This window comes from Hydra vulgaris, chromosome 12, assembly GCF_038396675.1.
Source record: "Hydra vulgaris chromosome 12, alternate assembly HydraT2T_AEP".
NCBI classification, from domain to species: Eukaryota; Metazoa; Cnidaria; class Hydrozoa; order Anthoathecata; family Hydridae; genus Hydra; species Hydra vulgaris.
Window position 1 is genome coordinate 50232777 of NC_088931.1, and position 14597 is coordinate 50247373.

General features: G+C 28.1%; 1 protein-coding gene across 1 annotated transcript in view; it reads right to left on the bottom strand.

Moving 5' to 3' along the window:
• Window positions 1-14597, bottom strand: part of LOC105845853 (uncharacterized) — a 201050-nt gene that overhangs the window by 39174 nt on the left and 147279 nt on the right. Inside the window, exons 23-29 of the mRNA XM_065813584.1 lie at window positions 9454-9762; window positions 8748-9056; window positions 7875-8573; window positions 6455-6760; window positions 1092-1253; window positions 697-1002; window positions 251-400 (exon numbers count right to left, since the gene is read on the bottom strand). Of these exons, the coding sequence (XP_065669656.1) occupies window positions 251-400; window positions 697-1002; window positions 1092-1253; window positions 6455-6760; window positions 7875-8573; window positions 8748-9056; window positions 9454-9762 (2241 nt within the window). The remainder of the gene's footprint in view (window positions 1-250; window positions 401-696; window positions 1003-1091; window positions 1254-6454; window positions 6761-7874; window positions 8574-8747; window positions 9057-9453; window positions 9763-14597) is intronic.

Genomic DNA, 14597 nt, shown 5'->3' on the forward strand with positions numbered 1-14597 from the left:
ACAAAAGGTTTTTTAAAATAAACCATTTTTTTTAGCTTTTTCAATTTATCAAAATTTCAAAGGGAAAATTAAGAGATTTTTGCAACAAGTAGAAGTGTTATAGGGAGCAAGAATAATAAATACAATGCTTAAGCTAATATAATTTTTTTTTATTAAAAAGTTTCATTAAAAACTATAAAAATACTTTTTATTAACTTATTTCAAGTTTTTATATTAAAAACAAAAGCAAAAATTTGATAATAATATATACCTGGACACACCGGAACATCACATCGTTTTTTTTGAAAAGAAGCACCAGTGCAATTTCCATTGCATATTCTGGTCCTGATCATCACACTTGATTCTCCGCATGTTTCAGAACAAAAACTCCATTCTAACCATGCACTAAACCCAACATCTCCTTAAAAAAAATAAAAAACTTATTTTAAAGTTGGTATGATGACATTATATAAAAAACTATTAAAAAAATACGAAAAACAAATTAATAGTATTTTTTTATTTGTTAGGTCAGGAACATCAACTATTTACAACTGTAAAAAAATTCTATAAATGAGTCACTTACACCAATAAGTCACTTAATTCTACTCAAAACAATAAACTGTTAACCTTAGTTAGATTTAGGTAAAGTACATTGGTATACTTGTTACAAATCAAAAAAATGGAAAAATAGAATAAAAAAATAAATATTGTTACTACCTTTACTAATACAATAGCACAATCTATGCATTTTTTGCTGAATAAAATCACTGTCACTCTTGCAAGGAAAATAAGTTGGTAAATTTACATAGCCTAAGCATGTTCCATCAACACTGTTGAAACTAGGATCTCGACTAGTGCTATACAAACTCAAAGTAGATGTATTTGAACATATAATAGGTGGGGAAGCATCCAAAAAAATGGAGGTGTCATTATAAAATTTTGGAAAACTATTTGAACAAAGTAATTGTCTTGCTTCACAAATAGAATTACAATCAGTAATACCTGATTGGCCCAAAACAAAACCTTTAAAATAAATAACATAAAATATAAAATAAAAACAACATTAACAAAAGCATAGCGAGATAGAGTAAAATTTATAACAAACAACATACTTGAACATTTTTGAAGTTGACAGGTTTCATTATCTAAGTTACTTCCAATACAAGGAGCTCTATCTATGGCTATAATACATTGACGATTTCTTATTCTTATTCCATAATTGCAAGACTGACTGCATTCACTCCATATCGACCATACAGACCAATTAGCATTCACTTTGAAAATAGTGAATTTGACTTTATTCATTAAATTATATTATATATGTATCATTGTCAAAAAGGCTCCCCATCCCTATGACTTATAAAATTAGTTTTTAAAATATATTAAAAAAAAAAGATTTTGGCTTGTTAAACTGTTAAACTTTGTAACTATTTATTTGGTTGCTAACCAAGTACAGCAGTAGTTTCTAAAATGATTTTTTTCATTTTTTTTTTTTTCATTGCTAACCAAGTACAGCAGTAGCTTCCAAAATAACTTTTTTTAGAAGAAACAACAAGAAAAAAATAATAATAATAAAGAAAAAACCAAAATTATTATAAAACCATTGTTATACTGTGTTGAAGAAAATTGAAATCATAATTAAGAGCGACTTTCTGTAAGAATCAGCCAAAAACACCAAATTTTTCAAGTGATTTTTTTCAAAATTGCTAATTTTGTTAATATGTTGTTGCTATTCATACTAGAAGCTTAATTCCAAAATTTTGTCATAAAATAATAATTGGTTCTCTTGTTATTAGATGTCAAAGTTTGACTAAATTTTTAGAAATATTGACCAAAAAGTGTCAAGGGCATTTTTAAACTTTTAAAAAAAAGCTAAGTAAATACTTTACAACAAATATTTTAATTGATTATTGTTTATTGACTAGTTCAGACCAAAAATTAATAAAATTGATAATGAACATTTTTTTCCTTGTCTAAATATCATGCTACAAAATACGCGACAAATGATTCTTTTTGTCATTTTTAATCTTTGTTTTTATTCAAAGCCAGGATTATCCCATAATTTTTGTTTGTTATTATAAATCTTTATCTAGTTAAGTATAAAAAAACCTATGGGTAAGTAAAGGCTTAGCCTCAAAATCCAACTTAAAAACAAAATTTCAATCTTTTGACGCATTGATTGTGACATGATAATGGTTAAAGCCCTGGGTTTACAAAATTTGTATAAGACAAATGTATAAGACATATTTTTAATAATTACCAGATAAAAAAAAAATAGTTTTGGGGTATACTTGTGAATGGAACAATCAACTCAATTGTTGGTTCAACTGAAAGGTTGTAGTAAAGTACGGTCATCGAGCGCTGATCCGACGTGCATAGTGGAGCTTCCGAATGAACGTGTGCGTGAGTGTCAGCGTAGTCATTAGCTTATTGATCTCCATAACCACATCCAGTGGGATAGCTTAATGTCCGTTTTGTCGTTGTTGTGTACATTGGAAAAAGTCAGGGCTCACCAGCCACAAAGAATAAATTTGTTTGTTTATGCGATACAATGATCGCAAAAAGTGACCAACGGAGCCAAGTGACCAAGAATCGCCAGAAAGTCATGTAGTTTTCTTGGAACTCATAGGAGTAGTAGTTACTTATATTTAAAATTTTAGGACCAGCTAAAGTAACATTCTGATTTTTTGCTACGCTTACCACATCGTTTTTGACGCCATAACCATATTTCACTGCTTTTGCAACATGTTCTGCCATTACTATGTCATTGCCAGCATCTACGAAACTTCTTAGTATTGTTTTAGGGGATGCACTTTCCCTATCGCATTGGTCTTTTCCACAGCAAGGCTCATTAAAGTCGTTCCATAGAAGTATAAAAATCTTATTTTCGCAGAGCTTGCACATAGATTTAACTAAATAGCTAGCATGATAACAGTTACCATTATTCAATTTTGCAAAAACTTTTACTATTTCTGGCTCATCTAGGCAAAACTGATTTAGAACTGATTTAGCAATAGAAATAACAGAGGAAACACATTGATCGTAGCAATATAAAATTGTTAGATAAATATGCTTTTTGAGAATGTTATTTTTTTTGGTAAAAAAAAACCAACTATATGCATACTTATGCCTTCCATCCCAAGTAGTCCTTCTGACTCTCTTTAAACTTCATGGGAAATATTTTTTGTGAATAGTCTTTCAACCAAAATGCTGTTTTGTCATCTAGTTGATTATATGCATCATTCTTTGCCTTTTTCTTTTGTGCATCTCCTAAGAGGTGTTTCATATACTCTGTGATGCTGCCTGTTGATACTTTAATGACATACAATACATCATCACCAACATCTTTTTTATTTGGTTAACTTTATCTAAAACTACAAACAACTCATTGAGTTCAGAGCATACAAAATCATTTAAAATGCTAGATGATTGCAATTTAATCTTTTTTCAGAATTAGAAAGGGCAAACCGAGTTGAATATGTTGCAATTTCATTTTCCAAATAGCTGCAATGAAGTTTATATTTAGTTTTTAAATAGCTTTTTGATCTTTCAAGTTTCTCAACAGTTGATATTTTATTGAACATATTTGCAAACTGTTCAAGTGTTGCAAATGTAATTATCCCAGCAGCAGCCATGTCATTTAAACCAGTCAGGCATTTTCTATGAGAAGGTTTAATTCCATTTAGTATCCCCAACAAACTTGAGTTGGATAGAGGCTCGTATTTCTTAGCAACTTTCCCTACATAAAGCAATGGTATGACAGTTTTTGGCTGTTAAAATGGCACTAGCTACAGTTTCAACATCACCACTGTCATTTTTTGTCACTGTCACTTTATTTTGAAAATATCATAAGAAATGTCTTCTAACAATCCACTTAAAAAGATGAAATCTAAAAAATGCTCACATTTTGGTATTGAAAGTCTGCTTCTTGTAAATAAATTCTTTTGGAGTAATACAAAACCTTTTTGTGAGACTTTCCATTTTCTGGCAAGTCCTATTTTATATTTTGTGCATTTAAATGTGTTGCATAAAAATTGCTTTGTGTATTTATTATCATCAATAAATGCCAAAATTACAAGTTGATTCGCTGCATCACTATTTTTATACATTTCCACAAGTTTTTCAATTTCATCTGAAGTTTCTGTTTGGTATTTTTATTACCTTAAAAACTTCTATTGGCCAAGTGCCATGGACTCTACAAATTTGTTTTTGAAGGTTTCTTCCATATATTTATATTTCTTTTGTATTTGTTGCTTTGTAGATTCATTAAAAAACTCAAGTTTTCTTTTAAACTAGAATTTAATTCGACTGGTCTCAAGACAAGATGTGATATTTTCTCTGATTTCACTTGAAGTATTAATTTCTTCTTGATTTTGTAAAAACTCATCTGGTATAAAATCAATATCAGTAGTTGTTGATGAAGATTCGTGTTCAAGTTTTATTTTTGCTTCTTTTTTCCTTGTCTCAGAATAGTGCAATTTTTGATGACGACTTGATATAATTGGATCGATTGGAAAGTATGAATTATAATTAGAAGTGTCATAGACATTAGCCCAGGTTGCCCTAATGTTGCTTTCTTCCATGTTTGTATTTTGTGATTAGGGTGCATACATTTTTTTCCTTGTTTCCATCCTATTCCTAATGTGTAGCGATGATATGCACATATTTTCTCTGTATTGTTAAAATTTTTGATTGAACAAATTTTAATTGAGATTTTTTGTTCCAATCACCAGCTAGCTCATAACTCTTTAAGACCTTAAAATAATTTCATTATCTTACAACCTTTATTTTGATTCAAAAACTAATAATAAAAACTAATTATTAGGATTTACAAGCTACAGTTACAAATCTATTTAATCATGAGTTTTTACAAAAATAGAATAATATTAGTTTACCTTTAGGTTTGTAAGATGTAGTTGTATATTTGAGTGAGTTGGCTTGTTTCAAACATTTTGTCTACATTGGGAGTAGGCTGCATGTAAGGTCCACAATTATTCTATTCAATGCAACAATATGTGTCGAAAGAAATATTTTTTGCAGACATTTCATCAAAATGTCTGCAAAAAATATTAAAAAGTAAAAAATCTTAACCAATTATGAATACACAAAAGAGATTTATTATAATCTAAAATAACCATATTTAAAATCATACTCAGGAAACATATTTGGAGTAAAAATTATACTCAAAAAATATGATAGTAACAAGTAAACATATTTCATTCAAGCGCTTTTAAGTATAGAAGCACCAAGGAAACATCTATACTATTTATGTTATTTTTTCTGAACTATTACAATACCCCATAAGTATAAGTATATTAGTATATTACGATACTCCATAAGTATTTTTTATAAATACAAGTTTTTTTAAATTGAATTTTACAGCGAACGCAGGGCTATGACCATATTACCTATGTTATTTTTGAGTTCAATTTTGTGGCAAAGCCTTTACTTCCCCCATAGGTGTTTTTATACTTTTAGGTACTTTATTAGATAAAGATTTATAATGACAAAAAAAAGTATGGGATGTTTGTGGCTTTAAATGAAAATGAAGATCACAAGTGACAAAAATTTTTTTTTGCCTATTTTGAAGCATGATATTTAGTCAAGGAAAAAAGTTTACTTTACCAACTTTATTAATTATTTGTCTCAATCAGCCAATAAGCAATATTCAAGTGAAATACTCATTGTAAATTATTTACTTTGTTGTTTTTTCAAGTTTAAAAATGCATTCGACACCATTTGGTCAATATTTTAAAAAATTTAGTCAAACTTTGACATCTAATATCTAGAGAACCAATTATAATTTTTTGAAAAAACTTGGAATTGACCTTCTAGTATGAATAGCAAAAAATTAGCAATTTTGAAGAGAGTCACTATTGAGCTCTATCTGATTCTTACAGAAAGTCGCTCTTAAAGAAGAAATAAATGCATAAAAATTAAGAACTTAAAAAGAGATAACTGTGTGAAAAAAAGACAAAAAAAAAAAAGACTGATTGTTTAAAAACCCAACAATTATAAGATATTAAACAAAATAATTTTCATATTTTTTATAATGGTTGTATTTGGTATATATGTTATTTTTAACAACCATTGTTAGCATTTTTTATTATTATTATTTTAGCCATTATGCTTCATATTGCTTCATATGTATTAAAATATAAGGAAACCCATAATGTAAGAAAACTTTTTTTAGTACTGTAAAGTAATAGTAAAGAAATAAAAATGAATATATAAATACAACAAACTTTAAAGTTATCTTTTTTTACTACTATTTATGTTAACCTATTTAAACTTTTTTCATTATAAATTCCTTATTTATAAAACCTTTTATTATAAAATCCGAGTTGATTCTTATTCAAATATTGTGACAGTTAATGTAACAACTTGTTCAGCATTAAAAAGAACTTGTAGTGTTGTTTTACTTTTTATGTGAAAACAAACAAATAAAAATAAAAACATAGAAAAAAATACTTACTTAATTGCATCGAACTTGCAACAATAGAAATCTGTTTCCCACAGCCAATTTTATTACAAGCTGCTACACTAATATTGTGAGTGCTTGCCACATCAAGATTAGTAAAGTTAAACTCAAGTATCAAGCCATTAATTTGTTTAAAGCAATAGTTTGTCCCAACTGTGTTGTTTTTGTACAGTTGTTTCCTGCAAATCTCATAACTAGTAATAGTTCCATGACTATTTTCTTTAGAAACCGGTAACCATTTTACTGTTATTGTTATATAACTGTCTGTGCTATTAAATATGATGGGGGGAGCATCAGGTACTAAAAAAAATTTATAAAAATACATTTTAAAGTGAGATAAAAGCTTTAGTTAAGAAAAAAAACAATTAAAATTGTTGTTGTTTACTTAAGTTGTAATTTTTCAACTGTTGCTGTATACTTATGTTGTAATCAATCAACTTTATCCATTAAATTTTAACTGTTCATACTAATGAAATTTAAATCGTTGCAGTATACTTAGGTTATGATCTTTAAATAAAAAGATCAACTTTCAATAGAATTTCAAATTCTGATTAAAACCATAACTAAAAAATTTTTACTTTTTTATTGTGGTTAAATTTTTGAATATATTTTAAATAGTTAAACAAATTTTAAATCTTTTAAAATTTAAATTTAGGAATTTAAATTCTAACAAACTTGAAATAAAATAAAAAGTATAACGATATTAGATATAATTCACCATCAGCTATATTCAAGTAAAAGTACTTTTTAAAAAAATTTAGGTACTAATTTAATGATGAAAATTTTTCAAAAACTAATTAATAAAAACTAATTGCTCAAAATTAAATAGATTTGTAAATGTAACTTGCAAATCCTAATAATTAGTTTTTATTAATTAGTTTTTGAAATTTTTTTCTTATATCTTGTACAATTTAAATATATTTTTAATTTCATTCATTTTAGAAATGTTATGATGGAACAGTCCTATTAATCAAACTTTGGTTTGTATATTCTCTCAAGGTCTTTTTGTTAAAATACTCCCAAAGGTTTTAAAAGTTTCTATTTTGTGTCTCTAGAGCCTATTCTGATGTTAATCTAATTGGTTGGTATGACCTTTCAATCACACACACATTTACAAAATGTTTTTTTGTGTATTTGTGTGCATACCTAAATAAAATTAATTGTTTCAAAAAATCTGTCTAAATTCGGTTCTATTATTTATTTCTTTATTTTGTTATTTTTGCTGTACAAATTAGTTTAAAAGAAATGCTGTAAAAATGACTCTATCTAATGTATTTTGTTGGTTCTATGTAAATAGCTTTATTGGTTTATTACTGTTGTTAATTTATATAATTTATGTACTTTACACAAAGCTAGAATAAAAGAAATAAAAAAAAAAAAAAGACACAAGCAAAAAAAGAAAAAACTTTCTTACTGTCTTCATCAGTAAATGCACAACTTTGGTTGCTGTAAGGTCCTGTTCCATTTTCATTAGAAGCAGCAACTTTACAACAAAGCTGTTCATACTTGTTCAAGCTTGTTAAAAACACTGTTGTGTTATCAGTTTGGTTAATTATCAACATACTAGCTTTACTTCGATTGCATATTAAAGTATAAATAACCTGCTTCAAATTAATATTAGCACAACTTGAGTTAAGCTTACTCCATGAAACATTCATCGAAGTTGATGAAAGATTATGCATTTGTAGAAGTGTAGGTTCACAATTTGGTACATCAGAGTATGTTTGGATAGTAACACTATTTGATATATCACCACAACCTAATTCATTGCAAAGTTGAATTGATACATCATATTGTGTATAAGGATGTAACCCGACCAGATCTAAAACAAAGTCTGTTTTTTGGTTGAAATAATTCACCAAATCACCCCAAGCACATTGATCTGAATAAACAGAATATCTTTCTAAGGAATAATTGAGATACACAGGTACACGAAGATACTCATTAGGCGGAAGACCAGGGTTATAGTTTTTGTCTGTAACATTTATGTAAAAAAAATAATAAGTGTTTGTTCCACGTAAAAAAGTTGGAAGAAAACTGCTGGTAATAAAAGCAGCACTACTTGACCCAGAAACATAGAAACTTGAAATAAATGGTTTCATGTAGAGTGGCTCTAAAAAATTTTTTTTTAAATTAAAAAAAAATAAGTTTAAAAAAATTAAAACTTAAGACTCAAACTATATAATGTCATATATATATACATACATACATACATACATACATACATACATATATATATATAGTCTTAAATATATGACTTCTGTTTCAACATGTGAGTAAATCATACTTGTTAGATTATTCTGGATGCATGTTACACTTACAGGACCAGCAGCAACTGAAAATGCAGTAATTTTGGCTATATAAAAATAAGAAGAGCTCGCATTTTCCAAAACAAACTGACAACTTGATATGTTTGTTGTAGTAAAATTTATGTTTTCAAGTACTGAGCTTGTTACTAAACCATAACTTAGCTGATAAAATCCTGGTACTTTGTAATCATTCCAAGCATCAGTAGTGTTTTGAAGACATTCCCAATTAAATTGAATTTCAGTTTTATTAAAAAAAGCAGTAAAATTTTTGGGAGCGTTATCTGGTGCTAAAAGTACAAAAAAAAAAGAGAACATTTTAAAAATCAGTTTTACATTTGCTAAAGTACTTAAAAAAACTTAAATAAATATTCACAGCTTTTAAAACAAATTTAAAATTAAAAATTTTTAGGATTTTAAAACAAATTTAAAATTAAAAAAATTTAGGATTTTAAAACAATTTTTTATCAGTTTACGCCATTTTAATAAACTAAAATTTTTTTTAACTCTCAGTCATTTTAGTAATGGTATTTCTTTATTCCTATAACTTTTATTTTTATAAAGTATCATCTTGATTGCACATGTACACACAAATAAACACACACACAATTAAAAAAAATACAAAATAAAAATTATAAAATACTTTTTATTGAAGTATGCATTACATAAAAGTAAATAAATGCTTACCAGAGGGCATTGTGGTAATCACAATAGATATTTGCTTTCCACATCCTGCTGTATTACAGGCTGCTACACTAATGTTATAAGTGCTTAATGCTCGCAAACGTGTCAAGTAAAACTCACAAATAGAGGAGTTTAACTGTTTAAAACAATGGATGGATTCAGTTGAACCATTCATATACAATTGTCTCTTGCAAATCTCATAGCTAGTAATTACTCCATGGCTATTTAATGGAAGAACCAAACTCCATGTAACTCTAATTGTTTTGCTATTTCCAGTGTAGTTAGTGTAAATAAAGGATGGTGCATCTGATACTAAATATTTAAATATTTATAATGCATAAATATTTAAAACACATATAAACTAAAATATATCTTATTCAAACAACATATGTTATGCATTTTTAAATTAATAAACAGTTTGAATTTTTTAATGGTTTTAGGTTATTACCAGATTTACTACAGATTTTATTGTTGACAATTGACATTAAAAACACAAATACTGTGAATATATTGAGTTTTAAAAAATACTTTGATAATTCATTTAGATTTATTTACTTCCATATTTTTCTACCAGTTATCATAATTATACAGATTGACAGAATACAGAATATTTTAACAATATTTCAATTTTATAATACTTATAATAATCAAAACAAAGCAATCCAGCAAAAACAAGTAACTACTAATTTGAGTATTTTGTCTACTTTTCTTTTTGATAATTTTTGTTTTATAAATTAAATAAACTTTATAGTTCTTTAAAAATAAGAATTCCAGGATGGCAAAATAAAGTATTAATTACATTGCATAAATTCTTGCAAAGTGAAACTTTCAAACACACCTAAGGCAGCTACATTATCCTTAGCAACAATGTTAGCTGAAAGATTTTGTGATCGTGATTCACAACTAAATATAAATGAGGATATAAATGAAAATCAAGTCGAGATGATAGCAACAGCACAAAGATGACCATCTTTAGTCTTTCTAAAATACTATTGAATTAAAAAATATGATTTTTGTATTGAAAATTTTACTTTACTATAATATGTGCTTTTTGCAGTGCACTTCAAACTGTGATTTCTTTGGTTCTTGTTTAAAAAAAAAATTATGTTGCTAAATTTTGATTTCTTAAACTTTTTTTTGCTTCTTTAATTTACAGATTCAATTTCAGCATATAATTTTAGTAGGTTACAATGCTATTTTTAATTAAAAAATAAATATTTGCTTTTATAATAAAAATAAAAAAATTATAGGACCAGTTAACCGGTTTTACAATTAAATGAAAACAGGTATTTTGAAATTCTCTGGTTTTCCCTAGATAGTATCTATTTTGTTACTGAAGAAAACGTTGTCAAAAAAGAAAGATAAAGAAATTTACAAATTTCATTAAACACATCAATCTAGTGAAAAAAATGTCAACATTATGGCAACATCATACGCTTCAAAATTATTATTGATCATTGTAGTGGTACAGTGGAGCTTCTCAAAGACAGGTTGTAAATTTAAATGCAGCAGTAAATCATTAAACATTAAAAAAAAAAGGCAAAACATTAAATTATAAAAAAAGCAAGATAGTTGCTTTAAATAAAATAAAAAACTCTCTGGTTTTGCATTTCTGATAAAGGGGTTTTAAAATTGTGCTTTGCCTTCAGCACTTTTCATCATCATCCCATCAAGTACCACAAAAAGAAAGAGGAAATTGATTACTTTTGGTCACAACAGTAAAGTCTTCTTGTCTTGCAGGAGAATCATGTTGAAGTTTATAAAGAGCTTTTAAAATCTTTTTAATAACCCAGTCTGTTTTATTTTTCTGAGTTTTGAATGATAGATGAATCGAATAAAAACCATAAGATCCAGTCAGAATTAGTTTGTTAATGTCATTTTCGGCCTGATAGTTTTGTAACTCAGAGTAGAAGGCCCAATTTACATTTGGGCCATCCATAGATACTTGAATAAGTTTGGTTTTATCAAAAGATTTCAATTCCAACAAAAAAATATGCAGAAGATCTCTACTTCGACTATGTCCAATAAAGGTTAAGTCTAGGTAATGAGTACAAACATGGTTTAAAACATTATCCCAATAATTAACAAAAAAATCCATCTGCCTTATTTGCACAACTGAGTTAAGACTTTTATAAAAAAAAACAGCATAAAAGTCTGACTTATCTATATCTTTAATAAGAACTGATCGAAAATGAGGAGCTATTCCCAAATTTATATAATATGAGCACTTGTTTTTTTGAAGAGAGAGCTTTTCAACTATAGCACTGTCAAGAAACATTGATTTAAACAAAATCAAAATTCCATCACTAAATCAAAAAGAAAATGATGACAAAACATTTTTGAGTGTCCATCTGATCTCTGCATCAATAACCGAATCAGACACAACATGCGACTGAAGAGTGGAAACTTGAACTGTGTTTTCTGACAAAGTGGTTGTTACAACATGTATATTTTTTGACACATTGGTAAATGGTATACGTGTCATTTTTAAGTGAAGAGACAAATGTTCACAATGCATTTTTCCTCTTGAATGACTTTTTAACGCTCTCTGGCCCATATTAGACAGTTCAATTATATTTTTTGGGTGTGAAAAAACTCAAAATTTTGCTGAGGTTGTTGTATCCCCACACATTAACCAAGTTTTATATTCTAGCATTTGTAACCACTGATCATCAAAATATGTTGAGTTCATTATTTAATTTACTTAAACTTGTTCTAGCCTAAAGAAAAGAAAAACAACAGACTAATAACATCAAATAGTTAATTAACTGACTAATAACATCAAATAGTTAACTAACTAGTAAAAACTAATTATTGAAGTAGTTACTGAAAGCTAGCTATTAACCAAGCTTAAAAAAAAATAACTGCTTTTCTTAGAGTTAAATTGAGTGTTAAAAAAGAGACTCATAATTAAAGAGCTTCTAAAATAAGATAAGTAATAAAAACCCTAATTTTTCTCTGATTTTTTTAAAATTTGACCTAATTTCCCTAATTTTTCCTGATTTTTTTGAGGATACCTAAACTCCCAATGGCAAACACCCTGTTGTATGCTGAAGAGAGCGACAGCTGTAGCCCAGGAATTTCTATGTATCTACAGCACAGCAAGTATCCTATCAATGAATGAGAATAGTGTAGTCAACTGTATAATGAAATTGATTTAAGGATCTTGGTAAATATCTCAATGCTAAGTAGACATCTGTCACTGTTTGAAATTATTATAAACTGTATTTCTTAACTGTATATTCACTTGTAAATGTGTTGGCAGTTGTGTACAAGAGAATTCACAATGTATTTTTCCACTGTCACAAAATACCTCTAACATAGTGATCTTTCTGGTTAAACCAAACAAACTGCTATAGATAAAATGGCTACAGCTAATTTGCAGAAGAAAGAAATAAGAGCAGTCAAATGTTTGAAATTTGAGCACAACCAGAAAATGAAATATGAGACAAAAGTGAATTACATACACATCATGACATACATACACAACATGATATAAACTACAGCAACATAAGCGATGTTGCTGATGATAATTGTGTTGATGACGTAGAACTGCAACCAAACACAGGTAATGAAGTTCTTGACTGTAAAATTTACAGTGGCAAACCTAATGATGGTGTTGTAGCAGCCAAACATGAAGCATTATTCAGAATTGTGCATACCTTTGGAAAGATGCAAGATTAGTAAAAAAATGTTGTAACTCAAATTAAATTATGCCGTAATTCAAAAATACCATGCAACAGGTAAACAAGACCAATTGCAAAGATTTGTTTACCTGTTGCATGCTAATGAACTATCATTTCGAAAATACATATCTGTTATTGATAGAGGATGTGCAAAAAGTCCTAGTAATTCTAGTGGTGCAATTATGAGTGCACTAAACTTTGATCCATAGGATTTACCAATACCAAAATTTAAAGCTATGGTAGATAAATGACGAGGTTAAGAAAGATCTAGCACAGATCAAATATATCTTTTTAGAAAATACTAAGCAGTGCAGCAGTGGTTAAACAGGTAGTGACAAAATCTTTACTGAACACAATGCCAGGAAATTCAAGTAATGCTTAGTGGTTGACAAGAGCAAACAGAATTTTAATAATATATATGCTAAAAAAGATCTGTTCCACAACATTCTACAAAATTGAACACCTTATAACAAATATTTACACTCCTTCATGTTTCAACATCAACCGCTATCCTTCTTTTGCTCATGGTGCAAAGAACTTTTTTTACTTGCTAAAAAAGTGTCATGAACTTGGAGCAGAAGATTCGAATATATTTGAATCTATGTTGCAGAACAACAGCAACTTTGCCAATTCAATTCATTCTTCTTTCTGGTGTTTGTGACAATGATGCTTCTGTGGAACATTTCTTTTGTAACAGAATAATTCATTTGAGAAGTGACTTGATTAGTTCTTCTGGGCATATTTTTGATAAGTTAAGCATCAAGCTTAACACCAATGCTTTGGCTTATGTTGATATAATTGACAGGACTACATCTTATCTCACATTACCATTATTGCTTGCAGCTATTGAAAATGAAAATCTTCAACACCATCAGTTTGATTTCATTTTTGGTATACCCTGTCACTCTCAGAAAGTTGAATGCACTATTAAAGATGTCTCTGCAGCAAGCTCAACTGTTTTTATGACCCACCCTAATATATATATATATATATATATATATATATATATATATATATATATATATATATATATATATATATATATATATATATATGTATATATATATATAAATATATATATTTTTTTATTCACCTCCCCAAAGCCGAGAAGGCCACTACAGATGAGGAGGCTACTTGTGGTTATCACCCTCTCTCAACTCTATAACTCCGAAACACGAACCTTGATGAACAAGGCCGCTGGGCGGAGAAACAAGTTGAGTGCGGTACTACCAGGGACGTGGTGGGAATCAAACTCGGAACCTCTCGCTTATGAAGCGAGCGCTCTACCACTACACCACTACCGCATATATATATATATATATATGTAAATTATGTTAGTGTATTTTACAAATAGAGTGCTCAATGTTCTTAAAGAACAGAGCAATAATAAATTAGTAAAAAACACTTATCTAACTTTTATCTTCGACTTGAAGTTTCACCATGGCTGTATCATCAGGAATA